This window comes from Podarcis bocagei (assembly GCF_964188305.1).
Source record: "Podarcis bocagei genome assembly, chromosome: 14".
Lineage (NCBI taxonomy): Eukaryota > Metazoa > Chordata > Lepidosauria > Squamata > Lacertidae > Podarcis > Podarcis bocagei.
The window spans coordinates 39,643,597-39,660,234 of record NC_138139.1 but is presented as its reverse complement, the minus strand read 5'-3'; the positions used below and the strand labels follow the sequence as shown (position 1 = coordinate 39,660,234).

General features: G+C 48.3%; 2 protein-coding genes across 5 annotated transcripts in view; one reads left to right on the top strand and one right to left on the bottom strand.

Annotated features, from left to right (window-relative positions):
• The first annotated feature begins 335 nt into the window (after positions 1-335).
• Positions 336-9,364, top strand: NME3 (NME/NM23 nucleoside diphosphate kinase 3). Of its 2 annotated transcripts, none has more exons than XM_081170325.1 (5): positions 336-687; positions 3,212-3,342; positions 4,818-4,919; positions 5,678-5,790; positions 7,079-9,364. In XM_081170325.1, exons 1-5 carry the CDS (start codon positions 432-434, stop codon positions 7,194-7,196), a joined length of 720 nt encoding a protein of 239 aa, XP_081026451.1. In that variant the 5' UTR covers positions 336-431; the 3' UTR covers positions 7,197-9,364. The 2 variants fall into 2 exon arrangements, with proteins under 2 accessions (XP_081026451.1, XP_081026452.1); XM_081170326.1 differs by lacking the exon at positions 336-687 and adding an exon at positions 966-1,127.
• Positions 8,846-16,638, bottom strand: part of MAPK8IP3 (mitogen-activated protein kinase 8 interacting protein 3) — an 84,251-nt gene continuing 76,458 nt past the window's right edge. For all 3 annotated transcript variants that reach the window (XM_081170312.1, XM_081170310.1, XM_081170311.1), the window contains 3 exons: positions 15,770-15,952; positions 15,190-15,333; positions 8,846-14,009 (listed from right to left, as the gene is read on the bottom strand). In XM_081170312.1, coding sequence (XP_081026438.1) covers positions 13,888-14,009; positions 15,190-15,333; positions 15,770-15,952 — 449 coding nt within the window. In that variant the 3' untranslated portion in view covers positions 8,846-13,887. The remainder of the gene's footprint in view (positions 14,010-15,189; positions 15,334-15,769; positions 15,953-16,638) is intronic.

The following is a 16,638-nucleotide window of genomic DNA, read 5'->3' as shown; positions in this document are numbered from 1 at the left end:
TGCCTTCCAACGTGTTGTTTTACGTCGGGAAGGAAGAGGGGGAAATTGTTCGAGGTTAAGACCGGAAGTGTGCGGCTCTACATTTTTAGTTCTCTATAGATAAGGGGAAGTGGGGCGGGGTGTGTGTGAGAGAGAGAGAGAACCGCAGCATAGAAATAGGAAAAGTGTAGAGTGACAATGTGTGGTCGGGACTCGCAAGTCCCATCAGCTCCAGTCAGGGTGGCCCGATGGTCAGCGATGATGGGACTTGTAGTCAAACAACGTGGGGCGGGCGGTGGGCTCCCCGTTCCTGATTTAAAAGCAATAGCCGGATTACTGCAACCTCCCTCGGTTGCAAATAAAGGAGAGGGCGGGCCGTGGCTGAGACACAGCGACTTCAGCGGCACAGCGATGTCGTCCACGATTCACATTGCAGGCTCGAAGTGGGGTTAATGCTGGTTCAGGTTCACCGGGCAAAATGTTGCTGTTGCGGCTCGTTTGTTTTCAAGACGTTGCTTCAGCAAAGGTATCGGAGTAATGGAATGGCACAGGAAAACCTGTCTGCTCCACTGACTTACATGCAGATGCACAGAACTTTTAAACGTCGTTTGGAGACTTGCGAAACCGAAACGCCGCCAGTAAAAAGACCAGCGTCAGAGCACAATCCTCTCTACGACTGCTCAGATGCCCAAAGGGACTTCCTTCCAGGTAAGTGTGTTCAGGATCGGAGCCTTAGAAAGGAGCGGAATCTCCCATCTCTTCTGCTGCTGGTGCTGCTACTTCCCCTTGAGTAGAAGATAGGTAGCCGTGTTGGTCTGCCATAGTCAAAATAAAAAAATTCCTTCCAGTAGCACCTTAAAGACCAACTAAGTTAGTTCTTGGTATGAGCTTTCGTGTGCATGCGCACTTCTTCAGATTGGTATCTGAAGAAGTGTGCATGCACACGAAAGCTCATACCAAGAACCCCCTTGAGTAGACTTCCCCTCTCGTCATCAGCGTGCGCGCTCCCGATCCACGCTGCCAGCCGGCGTGCGCGTCCTCCCCAGTTCTTCCCTTCGCTCTATGGGTCTTCTTTGCTGCTGCTTCTGCTGCCGCTGCTAACGCCATGATCTTCCTGCTGGCCCTGTTTGCCAGCATCTTCCAAACAGGTGAGCGTTGCTGAGATCTGGGGGTGCCCAACTTTGCAGGCTGAGATCTGGGGGTGCCTCACCAGCCCTTCCCTCTCTCTGTAGCTGGGTCATGCTGAATTAGCCGTACTGGGGTTGCATATCTGTTCTTTTGCCATCGGGAAGCAACGCCCTGTGCCTGCCCTCCACCCCGCCCGCCCCCGCCCCCAATTGGCTGTCAATTTTCGCCAACCTGGTGTCTTCTAGATCAGTGTTTCCCTACCTTTTTTGGGCAACGGCACACCTGTTTAATGAAAAAAATCTCGCGGCACACCACCATTACAGCCCCGTGACGTCAGCGCGCAGCGTCACGCCGGGAGGGACGCACGAAAGTGAAAGTTTTTTCCCTCCCCCTTGCCGGGGAACCTCCAAGCTTTGGGGGTGGGAGGAGGCAGCAGAGCGAGGGACTGAGGGACGGCGGCAACTGAGGCGGCGGCGGCTGTTGTGGTGGTGGCGGCGATAGCGGGCGGAGGAGGGGGCGGCGGCGGGGCTTGAGGAGCCGTCGCCGGGAGTTGCTGCTGCTGCTGTTGCTGCTGCTGCCCGGACATGCCGGCCTCCTCCTCCTCCGCTGTCTCGCGCTCCTCCCTTTTGCACGCGCTGCCCCGCCGCTCGGCACCACCACCGCGGAGCCGCCCCCGGCTCGACGCGGATCCTCGCCGCCGCCGCCTCTCACCGCCCGACTCGCCCGCCTCCCTCCCACGGCACACCAGCCGATGTCTCACGGCACACTAGTGTGCCGGGGAACACCGGTTGGGAAACACTGTTCTAGATCAGTGTTTCCCAACCTTTTTTGGGCAAAGGCACACTTGTTTGATAAAAAAAATCTCGAGGCACACCACCATTACAGCCCCGTGACGTCAGCGCGCAGCGTCACGCCGGGAGGGACGCACGAAAGTGTAAGTTTCAAATTTTTTCCCTCCCCCTTGCCGGGGAACCTCCAAGCTTTGGGGGTGGGGGGGGAGGAGGCAGCAAAGCGAGGCAGGAAGGAGAGCGCGGCTTGGCTGGGTGAGCTTTGGCAGGGGCAGGGAATGAGAGCCGCGAGGCGGGCGCTGCGGACGGAGGCGCTGCCCGCCGAGCTCGCAGGCAGCCAGGCAGGCAGACGGCAAGAGCCCCGCGCTGGGCGGCCTCTCCTCGCTGCCGCCGCCCTGCCTCTCGCCGCCCGACTCGCCTGCCTCCCTCCAGGCAACATCTCGCGGCACACTAGTGTGCCGCGGAACAGTGGTTGGGAAACACTGTTCTAGATAAAAACACACAAACATAAAAAGAGCCCTGTTGGATCAGGCCAAACGGGGCCCATCTCCTGTTCCCACAGTGGCCAACTAGATGGCTGTGGAGAGCGCTTTTTCCAGGGGGTAAAGGTAAAGGGACCCCTGACCATTAGGTCCAGTCGTGGCCAACTCTGGGGTTGCGGCGCTCATCTCACTTTATTGGCCAAGGGAGCCGGCGTACAGCTTTCAGGTCATGTGGCCAGCATGACTAAGCTGCTTCTGGCGAACCAGAGCAGCACACGGAAACGCCGTTTACCTTCCCGCCGGAGCGGTACCTATTTATCTACTTGCACCTTGACATGCGTTCGAACTGCTAGTTGGCAGGAGCTGGGACCGAGGCTCACCCCATCGCAGGGATTCGAACCACCAACCTTCTGATCAGCAAGTCCTAGGCTCTGTGGTTTAACCCACAGCACCACCCGCATCCCAGGATTTTCAGGGGGTACTCAAGGGTAATAATAATATTATATTATTATTATTTATACCCATCACATCTGGCTGGGTTTCCCCAGCCACTCTGGGCGGCTCCCAACAGAATATCAAAAACACGATAAAACCTCTTTTTTGTTGTTAGAAAGTGTGGCACTTACTGTAGGAACTAAATGGTGAGTACCAGCACCTATTTTTCTAGAGGGGGAAAAAAACAACTTACTGTGGGAAACCTGCAAGCAGGACCTGGGTGCAATAGTATTCACTTGTGATTTCCAGAAATCTTGCCCCTCCTCAGCTGCGCAGCATGTATTGCATGTCCTCCTCAAAATATATACATTAAATCTCTCTTCTCCTCTTATTTCCCAGCATTCACCGGTGTAAATGAACGCACCTTCCTGGCCATTAAGCCAGATGGGGTACAACGGCATCTGGTTGGAGAGATCATCCGACGCTTCGAGAAGAAGGGCTTCAAACTGGTGGCCATGAAGCTCATGCAGGTCAGAATACTTGGCTGAGTACCTAAGCTCTTTGTCGAGAGATGGATGGGGAACCTTTATGACCCAGTGGACCACATCTTTATCTTCCTGCCACCTCCATTCTGTGGGCTAACTTAGGGCTACCCACTTGTCAATCATCAGACACCAGGTGATTGACAAGTGGGTTGTCCCATCCATCTGTCAAAGGTGGCTCATGGTGGGGGAGAGACAACAACCAAGTGGGATTGAATTCCCTCTGCACCAGGCTTCTAGTCCTGCTTTTTATAGGCATTGGGGTGGAAGCAGCTGATTTAGCTACAGCTCTACCTGCCACACACCTTGCTTCACATAGGATGCCAGGTGTGGAGGAAATGACTGTGTTTGGGGGAAATTGTCTTATAGGCCAAATGGGGGGTGCCTGGTGGGCCAAATTTGGCCTGAAGACCAGAGACCTGGAGGTTGAAGGCTACACACCAGGGCAATTTGATCGCACCCAGTGTTGTATATTATCTTTGCACGCTATCATTCTATTTTTGTGTTGGGGGTTATTCTCTATATTTTGTTGGTTTATTCATTGAAATTATAAACTGCCTTTCTACCACAGCACCCAAGGCAGTTTACAAATTTAAAGGACCACAAAAGAACATTTAAAATTGGTGGGGTGGTGGAGAAAGGACAATCCAGCTGGAACAGGGCCTGTTGTTGCCTCTGCCTGATTCCCTAGTTAAAACCGATTAAATTAGGTTGGCTTATTTGTATTGCTTTATCTAACATTGTATGTAAGTATTTTCTGGATTCATTGACATCATTGTTATTTTAAATTGTTCTTAATGTTTAAATTGTTCTTAATTTTGCATGGTTCTATTTTTGGGTTTGTTTGCTGGGTTGTGAGACGCTTGGGGCACAATTCTGTGGGAAAGCGGCCTATAAATATATAAACTGATGGTGGTGATAATGATGCTGACTCAACTGTTAATTTCCTGATCTTTGATTATCATCATAACCCTAGGAGATTTTACTCCCACCCTTCAAGCAAGTTCCCAGGGCAGTTTACACACACAAAATAAAAGACTAAAAACAGTTGAAACATACTAAAAATCAGCAAAATTGTTTATAGAACTACACATCATTGATCAAGTCTGTGGCATGTGTTTGACCACGTGTTCATCCTGGAAGACCTGCTTCCTGCCTTGTAGGCCTTTTCCCACTTGGCTGGGAGGGTGGGGCCCTGACAAACTCCAACTTCCAAAGCTGGAGTATTGTTTAGGGATTTTTTTTGGGGGGGGTGTTGGGGTTGTTGATGTTTATTTTTTGTATCTTTATTTTGGATCCTATGATTTATGTGGAAATTCTTCAACTTGTGCACTTTTTGATGTTTGGTTTATTGTTTTATGACTACTTTTGCTATGTTTCTATTTTGTAATTTTTTAATACGATTTTGACTTTGGAAAGGCAGCATACAAATAAAATGATTGATTGATTGATTGATTGATTAGGCTTCCGAAGACTTGTTGAAGGAGCATTACATCGCCCTCCGTGAGCGTCCTTTCTATAACCGCCTGGTGAAATACATGAGCTCTGGACCTGTTGTGGCCATGGTGAGTGAAATAACAAATGCATTTTGCTATGAGAGCCAGTGTGGTGTAGTGGTTAAGAGCGGTGGACTCGTAATCTGGTGAACCGGGTTCGCTTCCCCGCTCCTCCACACGCAGCTGCTGGGTGACCTTGGGCTAGTCACACTTCTCTGAAGTCTCTCAGCCTCACTCACCTCACAGAGTGTTTGTTGTGGGGGAGGAAGGGAAAGGAGAATGTTAGCTCCTTTGAGACTCCCGAAGGGGAGTGAAAGGCGGGGTATCAAATCCAAACTACTACTACTACTACTATTCTTCTTCTTCTTCTTCTTCTTCTTCTTCTTCTTCTTCTTCTTCTTCTTCTTCTATGTGAGGGTCCTATCTCCTAACACATCTATATTTTCTAACAATACCCAAGTATAGAAGAGCAGTCTTGTTGGCACGTTCTGACATTTTGCCCTCCAAGATCCCAGACAGCAGAACACTGGGGGGGGGGTGTTGGGAAACCTTGTAAGAAATACTTCCCTCTTCCCCAGGAATGTTTTCTCAAGTGGTTTAGCAGAACAAGGCCACTGGCATTGAGAAGGTTGCCTTTTCCATTGGTTTTCAGCAAGTGGGTCACGGTTTGATCTAAGGCAGGCGACACCAGCAACAGCACGACCACCGTCCAAATAGGCAGCAACAAAGAAAGAAAGGGCTCCCTAAATGTGCAATAGGACTAAAGGTGTGTCTCGGGTCACCAAAAGGTCGAATGCTAGTGGGAGTTTTTCATCCCTTCACCACAGGTTTGGCAGGGACTGGAAGTGGTGAAGACAGCTCGCGTCATGATTGGCGAAACTAACCCAGCAGATTCCAAGCCTGGGACTATCCGAGGTGACTTCTGCATTGAAGTTGGCAAGTGAGTGAAAACCTCGTTTACTTTTGGGGCAGTTCTCTCTTCTGACCATTTTGTGTGACTCCGGCAATGCAACTATTGGTCCACCACAGCAAGGAATGGGGGCTCAGCCAGGTGCCGTTTTCTGCCTGAGATGCTCTAAAACTGCATTCCTGTAAACAGAGTGGAAACTAAATCAGAGGATGATTAAAAATAAATAAATCAGGAAGGCCTTTTTGTTTCTGCATTAGGAGATAGGGGCATTGTTCACACATGCTGTGTGTCTAGCAAAGATAATCAAAATCCTGTTTAGTGCAAATGTTTCAGATTGGACTGTGCACTAGATCTAACCAAATTCCAAACCAAATCAGGCTAATTTGGGTGGACACCCGTTTATTGTGACATGTGAATGCAGCCAATGTAGATTATGGGTTTGTAAGTAAGAAGGAAGCATTTTTATGTGAACATGGGCCAAAATTAAACTGCCTCCCAGTAATGTTAGAAATGACCTCCAGCTTCATAGATTTGAAAGGCAAGTGGAGTATTTTTGCTTCTTCCAGGGTTTATTGTTGGCGAGTCCCTGCCTGCCAATACACATGCTGTTAATACAGTCCATCCCGTCTGTGAGCAAACACCCTCCCTCAGCAAAATGGACCTTTTATAAGGGAAAGAAAGAGAGAGAGCTGGGAAAATGGGGCAGGAGGGAAGCAGCAGCAAGAAGTGGGAAACGAACAGCAAAGAATTGGAAAATAAGAAAAGACTCTGATGAATTATTGCATAAGGTTATAAAAATGGAAATGATCATTTTCATCCCTTTCCCCCTACCCTATTAGGAACATAAGAAGCTGTTGTATAGCGCCCAAACCCACACCATACATTGTGGGAGCTGTAGTTAGTCAAGGGTGCTGATAGTTCTTTGGAGAGCCCTATTCCCCTTGCAGAGCTACAATTCCCAGTTTCCTTTGAAGAGGGATTTATGATTAGACCTCTCTGAGAACGGTATCTCTGTGAGGGGAATCAGGGGTCTCCTCTCAGCACCACGGAGTTTCCCAGCAGTCTTTGGGAGAAAGCAGTGGCGGCTTAAAGTGGAATCGCAACACTTTAAATGTATGGTGTGAATGTGAGCAGTCACATCATTTGTCCATCTGGCCTATCAGCAGCACTCCGGGATTTGGCAGGAGCTTTTTCTGTACCTGGCAATTGAAACCTAGCTCATCGTATTCATATATGCCCAACTGCACAAGAACTTAGTTAACTGTGGCACAATGCATCCAGCTGCACCGTGGGATATACTTGTTCCTTTTCCCTACAGGAATGTGATCCACGGGAGCGATTCGGTGGAGAGCGCCCAGCGAGAGATCTTGCTCTGGTTCCGCACAGATGAACTGGCCTGCTGGGAAGACAGCGCAGATCACTGGATTTATGAGTAAGGCAGAGCAGCTGAAGCCCTGCCCCCTCTGCTGCTGTCACAAAGGCACTGCACAAACCCGTCCATTCCCTTTCAGCTTATCTGGGATCCCACTGGGTAGCTTTCTTCTTTTGTTGAGTTGGGTGGGGAAGAAAAGGGGCGGGAGTATTTTAGATCTGAACGAACATATCATGTCAGTTTAACAGCTAGTAATTTAATTCCCTTTCCCCCTGCCTCCCCAGCCCCCAATTATAGCCTTTTTGGGGCAATATTAGAGAAATCTGCGCTATTAAACCAATATGGAAAAGCACACACCAGGGGGATTCCAGTTCTCTTTTCTCACTTTTAGAATGTATTTTCAAAGGGCTTCATTGGTGGTTTTCCTGCTGCCTCCCAATCCAAGCCTGCAAAGACTACCCCACTATGTTAGGCCACAGTTTTACTAGCTACAGGGCACAGACCCCACTTTGCAATCCTAGTCAGCGGATTGCCTGGGCTTGCATCCTGCTGTCCGCAGCATCTTTGGGGTTGCAAAGCACCATGCCTCTGGCCACAAGAGTTTTATTTCAAACCACGCAGGCGAAAATAGGCCACCCAACGTAACTGCAACATCAGGTGACTGGCCCTTCCTACTTTCCCAACTTTACGCATGGGAAGAGTGGGGGAAATACAGATCCAGCCTGCTGCCCCTGCTCTTTCCCAAAGGAAACATCAAATAAAACAGAAGCAAGGGGAGTTGTGCTGTTTCGCTTTACTTAAGCAGCAGCAAATACAAACAATTGCTCGCAGCTAGCAATATCCCGAGCTTGAGCAACAGGGCTTATACAGCTGCTGTTACGTCCTGTGCTCTCTCTAGTGAATGCAATTTCTTTTTGGGCAATGACTTGAAATGCAGAATTCACGCTGCTCGTATCTCATACCCGCCCCACTTTCTCCAATAGTCCAGGACGGGGGGGGGGGGGGGAGCTGCTTTGGTGCATGTTTTATCTTAAGGATGGAAAATATTCAGGTCTCCAGATGTTGGAGCCTCCATCACCTCTGACAGTTGGCCATGCTGTCTGGAGTTGATGGGAGTTGGAGTCCAACAACATTTGGAGGACCACTGCCCACCTGTGTTGTTTTTTAAAATAATCTTATTCACAGCTGACAACTATTCAGTAGGAACAGAATGCTGGGATTTGGGAGCGGAAGATGGCATTTCAGGAGGCCTCTGATAGAAACAGCCAAATCCCATTAAGTTGGGACCTGGCAGGAGAAGTATTGTTCCTAGGCTATCATGGTTCCTGTGTTTTCCTCTGGGATCTTTCATCCCACTGCATGTTACTGTTCTTCCAGATATTTCCCAAAAGGAGATTGTTTACATCTATAAATATGTACAGGGCTACTTTTTAAATACTGGCTGCGTTTTGCTTTTGTAAAATAAATTTTGGGAAAAGGCAATCGTTTTTACTCTGTGTCTGTCAGGGTGGTGTATCTTGGAAAAGGGTGTGGATGGCTGGCTGGGAGTACAGAACAAGGGCACTTCCTCCTTGCACCATATTGTTGCAGGTGACACCCCCCCCTCCGCCCCATCACTTGGGTGTGCACCATCAAAAGATGCAATAAACTTCATGGCAGTAGCTCCTTAAAAATGCCACTTCTAGTGTGTGTTTATCAATGCTCTCGAATCTGTGATGTTAACACATTTTTTTTATTACATACAGAACAGATATGGTCATCTTTTGGATAGCGTATAAGGGACAAAGCATAGGGAGAGTGGGGTTGTTTTTTCATACAGCAGTCTCTTTACATCTTTAGACCAAAACAGCAGAGTTGACAGGCCTTAAGACACTTTTAAAAAAATTCCTTTTATAACATACAAGTTAACTTTACATACATCACAGTGGAGATGTGGCGGGGAGGTGTCTGTAAGTCAAATCAGCTTTTATCTTGCCGGCAGGTAGCTATCAGGAGTCAACAGCCAGCACTGTGAGGCTTTCTCCCCATAGCTACGCCTCTCCCTCCCCCCGCGTCCCCCCCCCCACCTTGAACATGTGCTTCTTTTCAATGAAAACGTAACTTCAAACTGTGAAAGGTTCTTTGGGCATATATTTGTAGGCAGGGGAGGCAAAAGGAGCAGTATCCTGACTAATAAATGCTGGGAACTGAGAACTGCAGAAGGCTTTGCAGTTGTATCTGTTGTTTTTGTTTTTTGTTTAAAAAAAGACCATACCTTGGTTCAGTTCTGCATGAGGAAGTAATCCTGCTCTCAGGTCTTTTGGCAACAGGTAGATCAGTTTTAAAATGATGGCACCCTGTCGGACTCCACACACTTGCCTTCTAAACTGCAGTGGTGCTGTAGGGGTAGGGCTTTGGGGGCAGAAGTTATGGAACCCAGACCCAACTCAGCAGAATGAGCAGCTCCCCCCTTCCCAAATGCAGCTTACTTCAAAAATGCAGTAAGTGAAGCAATACATGTTCCCATCTAAAGGTCTGCCGGGCTGGGAGACCATTAAGGCCAGAGTCTAAAACCACCTAGCTGCACCATTGCTAAGTAGTGCCTAAGCCAAAGCTGCCCACCCCACCGATCCTCACTTTTAAAAAACCGACTTCCCTTTCTCTCTCCTCCCAGGCTCTGCTGTTGTCAGGTTGCTCTCCAGGTCACGTTAGTTTCCTCCCACCCCTTCCAAAAGGTATTTCAGTCCCAGAACAGACTGAACAAAATAAGAACATAGGAAGCATCAGAATAGTCAGGCGAGTAGTCCATCTAGCTTAGTATTGTCTACACTGACAGGCAGGAGCTTTCCCCAACTCTACCTGGAGACATCAGGGCTTTTATTTATAACCCAGGACCTTTTGCATGTAAGGCAGATATTCTACCTGTGAGCTACAGACCCTGTGTCGCCTTCCCAGCTCCCCTCTCCCCCACTTCAGAGCAAGCGGTACAAGATCTGCTTCATTCTCTCCTTAATTGGGACAAGCACAGAGGATTAGCTGTTTTATGTCCTTTGCCCTCTAATGAACAGAGATTCAACTCCACCTGGACTGTGGCCATCTTTCTGAGCAGAGCACTAGGGTTGCAGTGGGGCAGGCATGGTGGTGGGGAATGTGACAGGATAGATTAGTGGTATTACTTGCTAACTTGCCCCAAGAGAATAGCAAATCTTGGCTGACGGCACTGCTGTTTCAAATGGAATAATGAAAGGGTGTCTTAACAATCTGCTCTTCTCTCTCCTGCACACTATTATTTCATCAGTAGTCTTGAAAACAACTAGGATATGCTGGCATTGGGCAACAAAACCCTTTCCATAGGAGCAGTATCAGGAGGCGGTCTGGCTCCTTGTTTACTGAAAAGCCAATCCCAAAGGGTTGGGACCTCCTTGTGACATGGAAAATAAGGTGTTAGCTGCGCTCAGTGAAATTGTTGACATCTCCCTAGTGTGTCACCTCCAGGTAGGTCTGGTAGGGTAAGGCCTAAGAAGAGAAGAAGCGTTTGGATTTGACATCCCGCTTTATCACTACCCTAAGGAGTCTCAAAGCGGCTCACATTCTCCTTTCCCTTCCTCCCCCACAACAAACACTCTGTGAGGTGAGTGGGGCTGAGAGACTTCAGAGAAGTGTGACTGGCCCAAGGTCACCCAGCAGCTGCATGTGGAGGAGCGGAGACACGAACCCGGTTCCCCAGATTGCAAGACCACCGCTCTTAACCACTACACCACACTGGCTCTCAAGAGTGGCCTGAAATCTGGAAACTTAATGGACAGAATAAAAATAGGAGAACCTAGGAAGCTGCTTTTACAGCAGCTGAGACTTTCCATTTTGCCCAGTACCATGTAGACTGCCTGGCAGTGGCTGCCCAGAGTCTTATGAAGAGGTCTTTCCCACCACCCGCTCTCTTCTTGATCATTTTTTAAACTGAAGATGGCAGGGACTGAATCTTCTTCCTGCAAAACAGATGCTCTGCTCCTGATACCTGTTCCCTCCGCCTTTGCTACCAACCCTGTAAGCCTCACTCTCTTTCTCATCATGAATAAAGCCCCCATTTGATCTCAAGCCTTGCTGCAGCTACTTAACCACATTTTGTGCTCTTTCAAATCAAACTACCCCAATGACTTCACTAGCCTTCTAGATTTCCTCTCTCCTGGGTCAGAGATCAACAATGTCGACTTGCAAGTCACAACATCCTCCCCACCCACCAGCTTTACCACTTAACGTCTCTTTCTTGTTTTTTCTTCATCTTGGGTTGTTGTGTGGAACCCACAGACCTTTTCAGCCTCTGCCATATTTCTTTCATCTCTGTGTACATTATGTGGCTCTGGGTGGCTTTGAGTAAGCAAGTGACATAAAACCACACATAGAGTAGGGGTCCCTGCACAGCTCCATCTTGTGGCCAGGTGTTAAGGAATGGAGCTGTAAGGCATTCGCTATATGTGCCATGGTGCTTGTGTGCCTGCCATACCCAAGCTACTACTCTCAGCACACCAGAAAGGGGGTTAAGTCACAGCGTGGTACGGTTGACTGGATTGGGGCAAGTGTTCCCACAAGCTGTTCAGACTATGACTGGACTTCCTTTTTAGTCTATGTTTTCTCAGAGCTCATTCAGGCATGTTGGAGAAAGAAAACATTGCCCACAGAGGCAGGCAGGGGAGGCCTGAGAGATGCAAAAATAAAAAAAGAAAAAAGCCTGCAATAATCTCCCTCTGCTGCAAAAGGGGCACGTGGACAGTCCCAAGCTTTGACTCTACCAAGAACTGCCAGGAAGTTGCCCCCCCCCTGTCTTTCTCTCTCTCTCTCTCTAAGGAAGACCCACCTCCCTCTCTAAAAAACCTTGGTCTCCCCTGGCTTCAAAGAAAATTAAAACGTGAAAGGTTCTGTGAGATTTAAATAAGACGTTAAGAGCACTTAACATTTCTGGGCTTCTTCCTGCTGCTTCCCCCCACAGCCTTTAAAGTTCATCAGCCTCTGAACTGCCTACGGCAGAAACCTCCTTATATCCCAGAGGACCAGCTGTTTACAACTTCATCTCAAGCAGCAATCCACTCCCAGTCAGTGGTGCCGAGTCACGAAGCATGAGACGGGGCTCACTGGCTGGGATGGAACTGCCACTGGATGTGGCAGGGTGGGGGCAAGAGAAGGGGAGCAACAGGTGGGATGCGTGTTATGAGTGTGCACACCTGCCATCAACCGGGTGAGCAGCCAGCAGAGTGGCAGCGCCCTAACTTGCACGCCACAGCTGTGGGCGCTGCTTTCTCAACATCCTCTCCCAACAAGACCATCTCTGCTTCCTCTCTTGCTGCTTCTGGAAGCCGCTTAACAAAGGACCAATGTCTTCTCCTCAGCTCGTTTCCCCGTTTCTTCATTTCCCCAGCCCATCCTCCCCAAGCACATACCTCTCCACCGACTGCCTTGCTCCATCTCCCCCAAGTCCAAGTCTGCTTTCATTGGTTTCAATACATGTCATGGAGAGGGAGGGGCCTAGTCTCCATCCTGACTGCTTGCTTTCCTGAATTGCCTGCAAGATACATTTGAATACCTCTTGAGAGCCAGTTGCAGCACCCAAGTCTCCATTGGGGCCCTAGTGGAGCAGCACAAGGTAAAGGAGCACAAAGCACACCTTGGTGGCCTTTCAGCAGCAGAGGACTTCCCAGGTCTTTCAATGACTCTCCACATACCAGCTAAACATACATATTGCCTTCCTCTCCATCAGCACACCACCCACTGCTACAAAGAGCTGGAGATGCCCGTTCCACCTTCAAGTCTACCAATTGTGCCTCTCACCTGAATTATTATATATGATATTTGTTAGGCTTGAATCTTCCCCTTCCTCTAAGGAGTTCAGAACTGGGCACCCTGGGACTCTCAAAGAGGTCTCCCATAAATAGAATCACAGAAGTATAAAGTTGGAAGGGACCATAACCTCCTGCAAAACCCCAACGTGGGGTTCAAACCCATGACCCTGAGATTAAAAGTCTCATGCTCTACCGACTTGAGTTATGCTTTTAAGTGCCCGGGCCCAGATCTAAACAGCTTCAGCGGTGGAAGCCCATCATGTGCCTGTGGTCCATCTCTGGGCACTGACGTCCCGCTGTTGACTTCCATACCACAGTCTTCCCAAACGCATCCATACGCTCTTTTGGATTCCCAACCTCCCAATTTATCCCAGATAATCCCCTGTGAGCAGGTCCCATAGAGAGACAGCGAAGGAGACAAGGTTGGAATGTTCGCTTTGCTATGATGGGATCCATCTCTCTAGTCCTGGATTGCAGACCAGTGCATGCCGTCAGCGCTGCCTCCATGGTGGTGAAGTGGGCAGGGGCAAGAGCCGGCAAACATCTTAGTTCTTCCATGCAGGCAGATGAAGGAAGGAGGGAGGGGACCGTCTTGAAAACCTCATCCAAGCCAAGTCCGCTCTGCCTGTGCATCTCTCGTTGCCTCACTTGGGGGCGGAGGGGCCTTCATTGCCATGGTTCTCCCCCTTTGGAAAGCTGGCAGTAACCCAGCCATTTTAGAAAGCATGCAGGCCCAAGATGAAAGCTGCAAGTTTGGAGGTTAGATGAGGGAGGGAGCCGCTATCCAGTGCAGGAGCTGCTGCGGTTGGTTGTTCTGGGGCCTCGGTTTTCCAGCAGTAGGAGAAATGCAGGAGTTCTGGTATGTACATACTGGCATTCCGGGAGTTTGGGGGGATCAGAGGGGAGAGAGTTATAATTGGCAGAAAAAGAAAAGACAAGAGTAGCTCATTCGGGGATGTAGGAAACTTGCCACACAATGATGTGGCTCCGTTCAGCCTTGGAGAGGATGGGCTTGACTTGGGTGGCTTCTCCTGCGTTTTCCTCCGTCTCGTCATCTTCTCCATCACCTGTGGAGAGACCTTGTACAATGAATGGAAGAGAAGAACATGGAAGCACCAAAGCTCCACCAAGCAGGCCTCCCAATCATTAGTAATAGGTACCATTTACATAGCATCTTTAGATGCCTGAGAGTGCTTTGCATACATCATTATAATCTTTACCCCAACTCTGTAGACCCAAGTTATCCAAGTTCTGCAAATGGAGAGCTGCGGAGTGGGAGAGGTCTAAATTCATCTAGTTCTCCTGAGCAGAAAGCTTGATTCAGGTCATCCATGGTGTGTCTGCATTACATATTCATACTGATTTTTAATTGTGGTTTTATTGCTTCTTTTTATTGCAGTACAATAAGAAATGAGATAATTACAGAAGCAATTAAAAATACAATTAAAAAACACACCTTATGTAGCGCAGCACATTTCCATTGCTACAACAGGTTAAAAAAATCACTAAAGTGATCCACCAAGACTCTCAGCAACTTCTAAGTGGTCTGTGCAGGCAGGGGAGTTGGGGAACTGCTGAGTCTGTGGCAGAGGAAAGGGTGGAAGCAGGCTGTCCTGTGCCGTAACTCTCAAAGGGCCAAACAAGATACGGATGTTTGCCATGGTGTGGTTGCTTTTTCTTTTAACAAATAGATGATGTGAGCATTATTACACTGATCCTGGTCCAACTGCACTGGCTACCGATTAGTTTCTGGGTACAATTCAAAGTGTTGGTTTTGACCTATAAAGCCTTAAACGGCTCAGGACTGCAATACTGCAAGGACCGCCTCTTTCCATATGAACCTACCTGGACCCTGAGATCATCTTCTGAGGCCCTTCTTCATGTGTTGCCCCCTTGAGAGGTCCGGAGGGTGGCAACAGGAGAACGGGTCTTCATTACACACCTTTAGGTGCCAGGCAAAAACGTTCCTTTTTAACCAGGCCTTTGGTTGATCCGATTTACATCCTATGCCTTTTTAAAATGTTTTTTTTTGGGGGGGCTATTGGGTTGTTGTTTTATTTTTATTAGGTATTTTGTGGTTTCATATCTTGATTTATTCTGTGAACCGCCCTGAGACCTCCAGGTATTGGGCGCTATATAAATTCAATAAATAATAACAGAACTTTCTTCCTTAGCAACCTCTACGTCAGCTTGTCCTTTACTCATAGCTGCTCTGCACAATGAGGATATATATGTAAAAGAACTCACCAATCCGGAAGTCAATGTACCCTTCCCCACCACTGAGCACCAGGACGTTCTTCAGCTTCTGGCCCTCAGCCTCGATGGTGGCCGTGCTGGGGTTCTCGGAGGGGCTGTCTAGCACACTCCCGTTCAGTGTTGCCAGAACGTTACCTGAAAGAATCCAGAGCTTGTTCTGAGCAGCTGATATACACCACTGAGCTTTGGGCAACCAAAATGATGGAGGATAAGGCTATCAACACTACTATCATCCTGACGGGTCTACCTCCAATGTCACTGGCAGAATGGCCCCCAAAGTTACTGGGAATCACCCGTGGCGAGAATGCTGTTTGCACTCAAGTCCTTTTGGGTTTCTCACTGGGGCATCTGTTTGACCCCAGTGAGAAAAGGATGCTGGGCCAGATAGCTATGCCCTGGACTTGATCCAGCAGGGCGATTCTTAAGATGTTATTGAACATCATAGGAAAGGCCATTGCAATGGAAAGAGCCTCAGAATTCTGCATAAGCCTTCAGGTTTCACGATAAGCTCTCAGCATAACGATGCACTGACAGAATTGCATTCATGGAGTACTTTAGATGTTCTGCTTACCAGGCACAGAGACAAAGAATTTGACCGCGTCACGGTGACCATGGAAGCAGAGCTGGGCTTGAGCCATGGAGCAGTAAGGGATAAAACTGCTGGCAGACTTGTCATTGCTGTCGTCGCTGCCGTACACGTGGATGATCCCACCAGGCCGGTTCCCTTCTCCAGATGTTGGGGATGTCTTATTGGCTGAAGGCAACACACACACACAAATTAAAAGCAAGCAATAAGGAGGGGGAAACGTAAGGGCTGACTGCACTACGCATGGCTAAACTGGTTTAATTATCCTACAAAGCGTTAGCGCCATGAATTCCTTCTCCTGTCCAATTGTCAGGAGGGGAAAGTCCAGTAACATCTGGCTTGACAATCTGGTCTGTTCCTAGCAACTTTTAAAATGTCGCCTACCCTTGAAAAAATAACATCTCATTTTAAGATTTCGGATCGTAGCTCAAGCTAGTACATTTTAGATCTTACGGTGTTCTCCTGGAGAATAAACATCTCCCCAGACTGGGGGTAATTAGTATAAAAAGATTTACTTAGAGCCATATCCTGAGATGGAGCCTGCTGAGAACTGTGTGTTGATAAATATGTTTCAGTTCCTCTCCTCTCTTGTATCAAGTTTTTCTAAAAGGATCAGACTTGGCTATTCCTGATATTTTATATCACCTATGTATTACAACCCAGTCTAACATATTTTGTATGTTATGATATTCTACTTATATGGTTGCTGGTTTTATTTTGTTCAGTTCTATCAGGACTAAGACCACATAATAAAGAATCCGTCTCTTCTCTCCCCAGAGAACCCTGGGAAGTACAGCTCCATGAGTTGAGACAAAGATTTCCAAAAGCATATTTAACACTTGTAAAGAGAAATG

What these genes read in the sequence shown, in the direction of transcription:
- NME3 (XM_081170325.1), top strand. Translation starts at nt 432, where the DNA reads ATGCTGGTTCAGGTTCACCGGGCAAAATGTTGCTGTTGCGGCTCGTTT. An exon ending in CCAAAGGGACTTCCTTCCAG is followed by an intron (nt 688 to 3,211) that starts GTAAGTGTGTTC and finishes CTTATTTCCCAG; the next exon opens with CATTCACCGGTGTAAATGAA. An exon ending in TTCTGCATTGAAGTTGGCAA is followed by an intron (nt 5,791 to 7,078) that starts GTGAGTGAAAAC and finishes TTTTCCCTACAG; the next exon opens with GAATGTGATCCACGGGAGCG.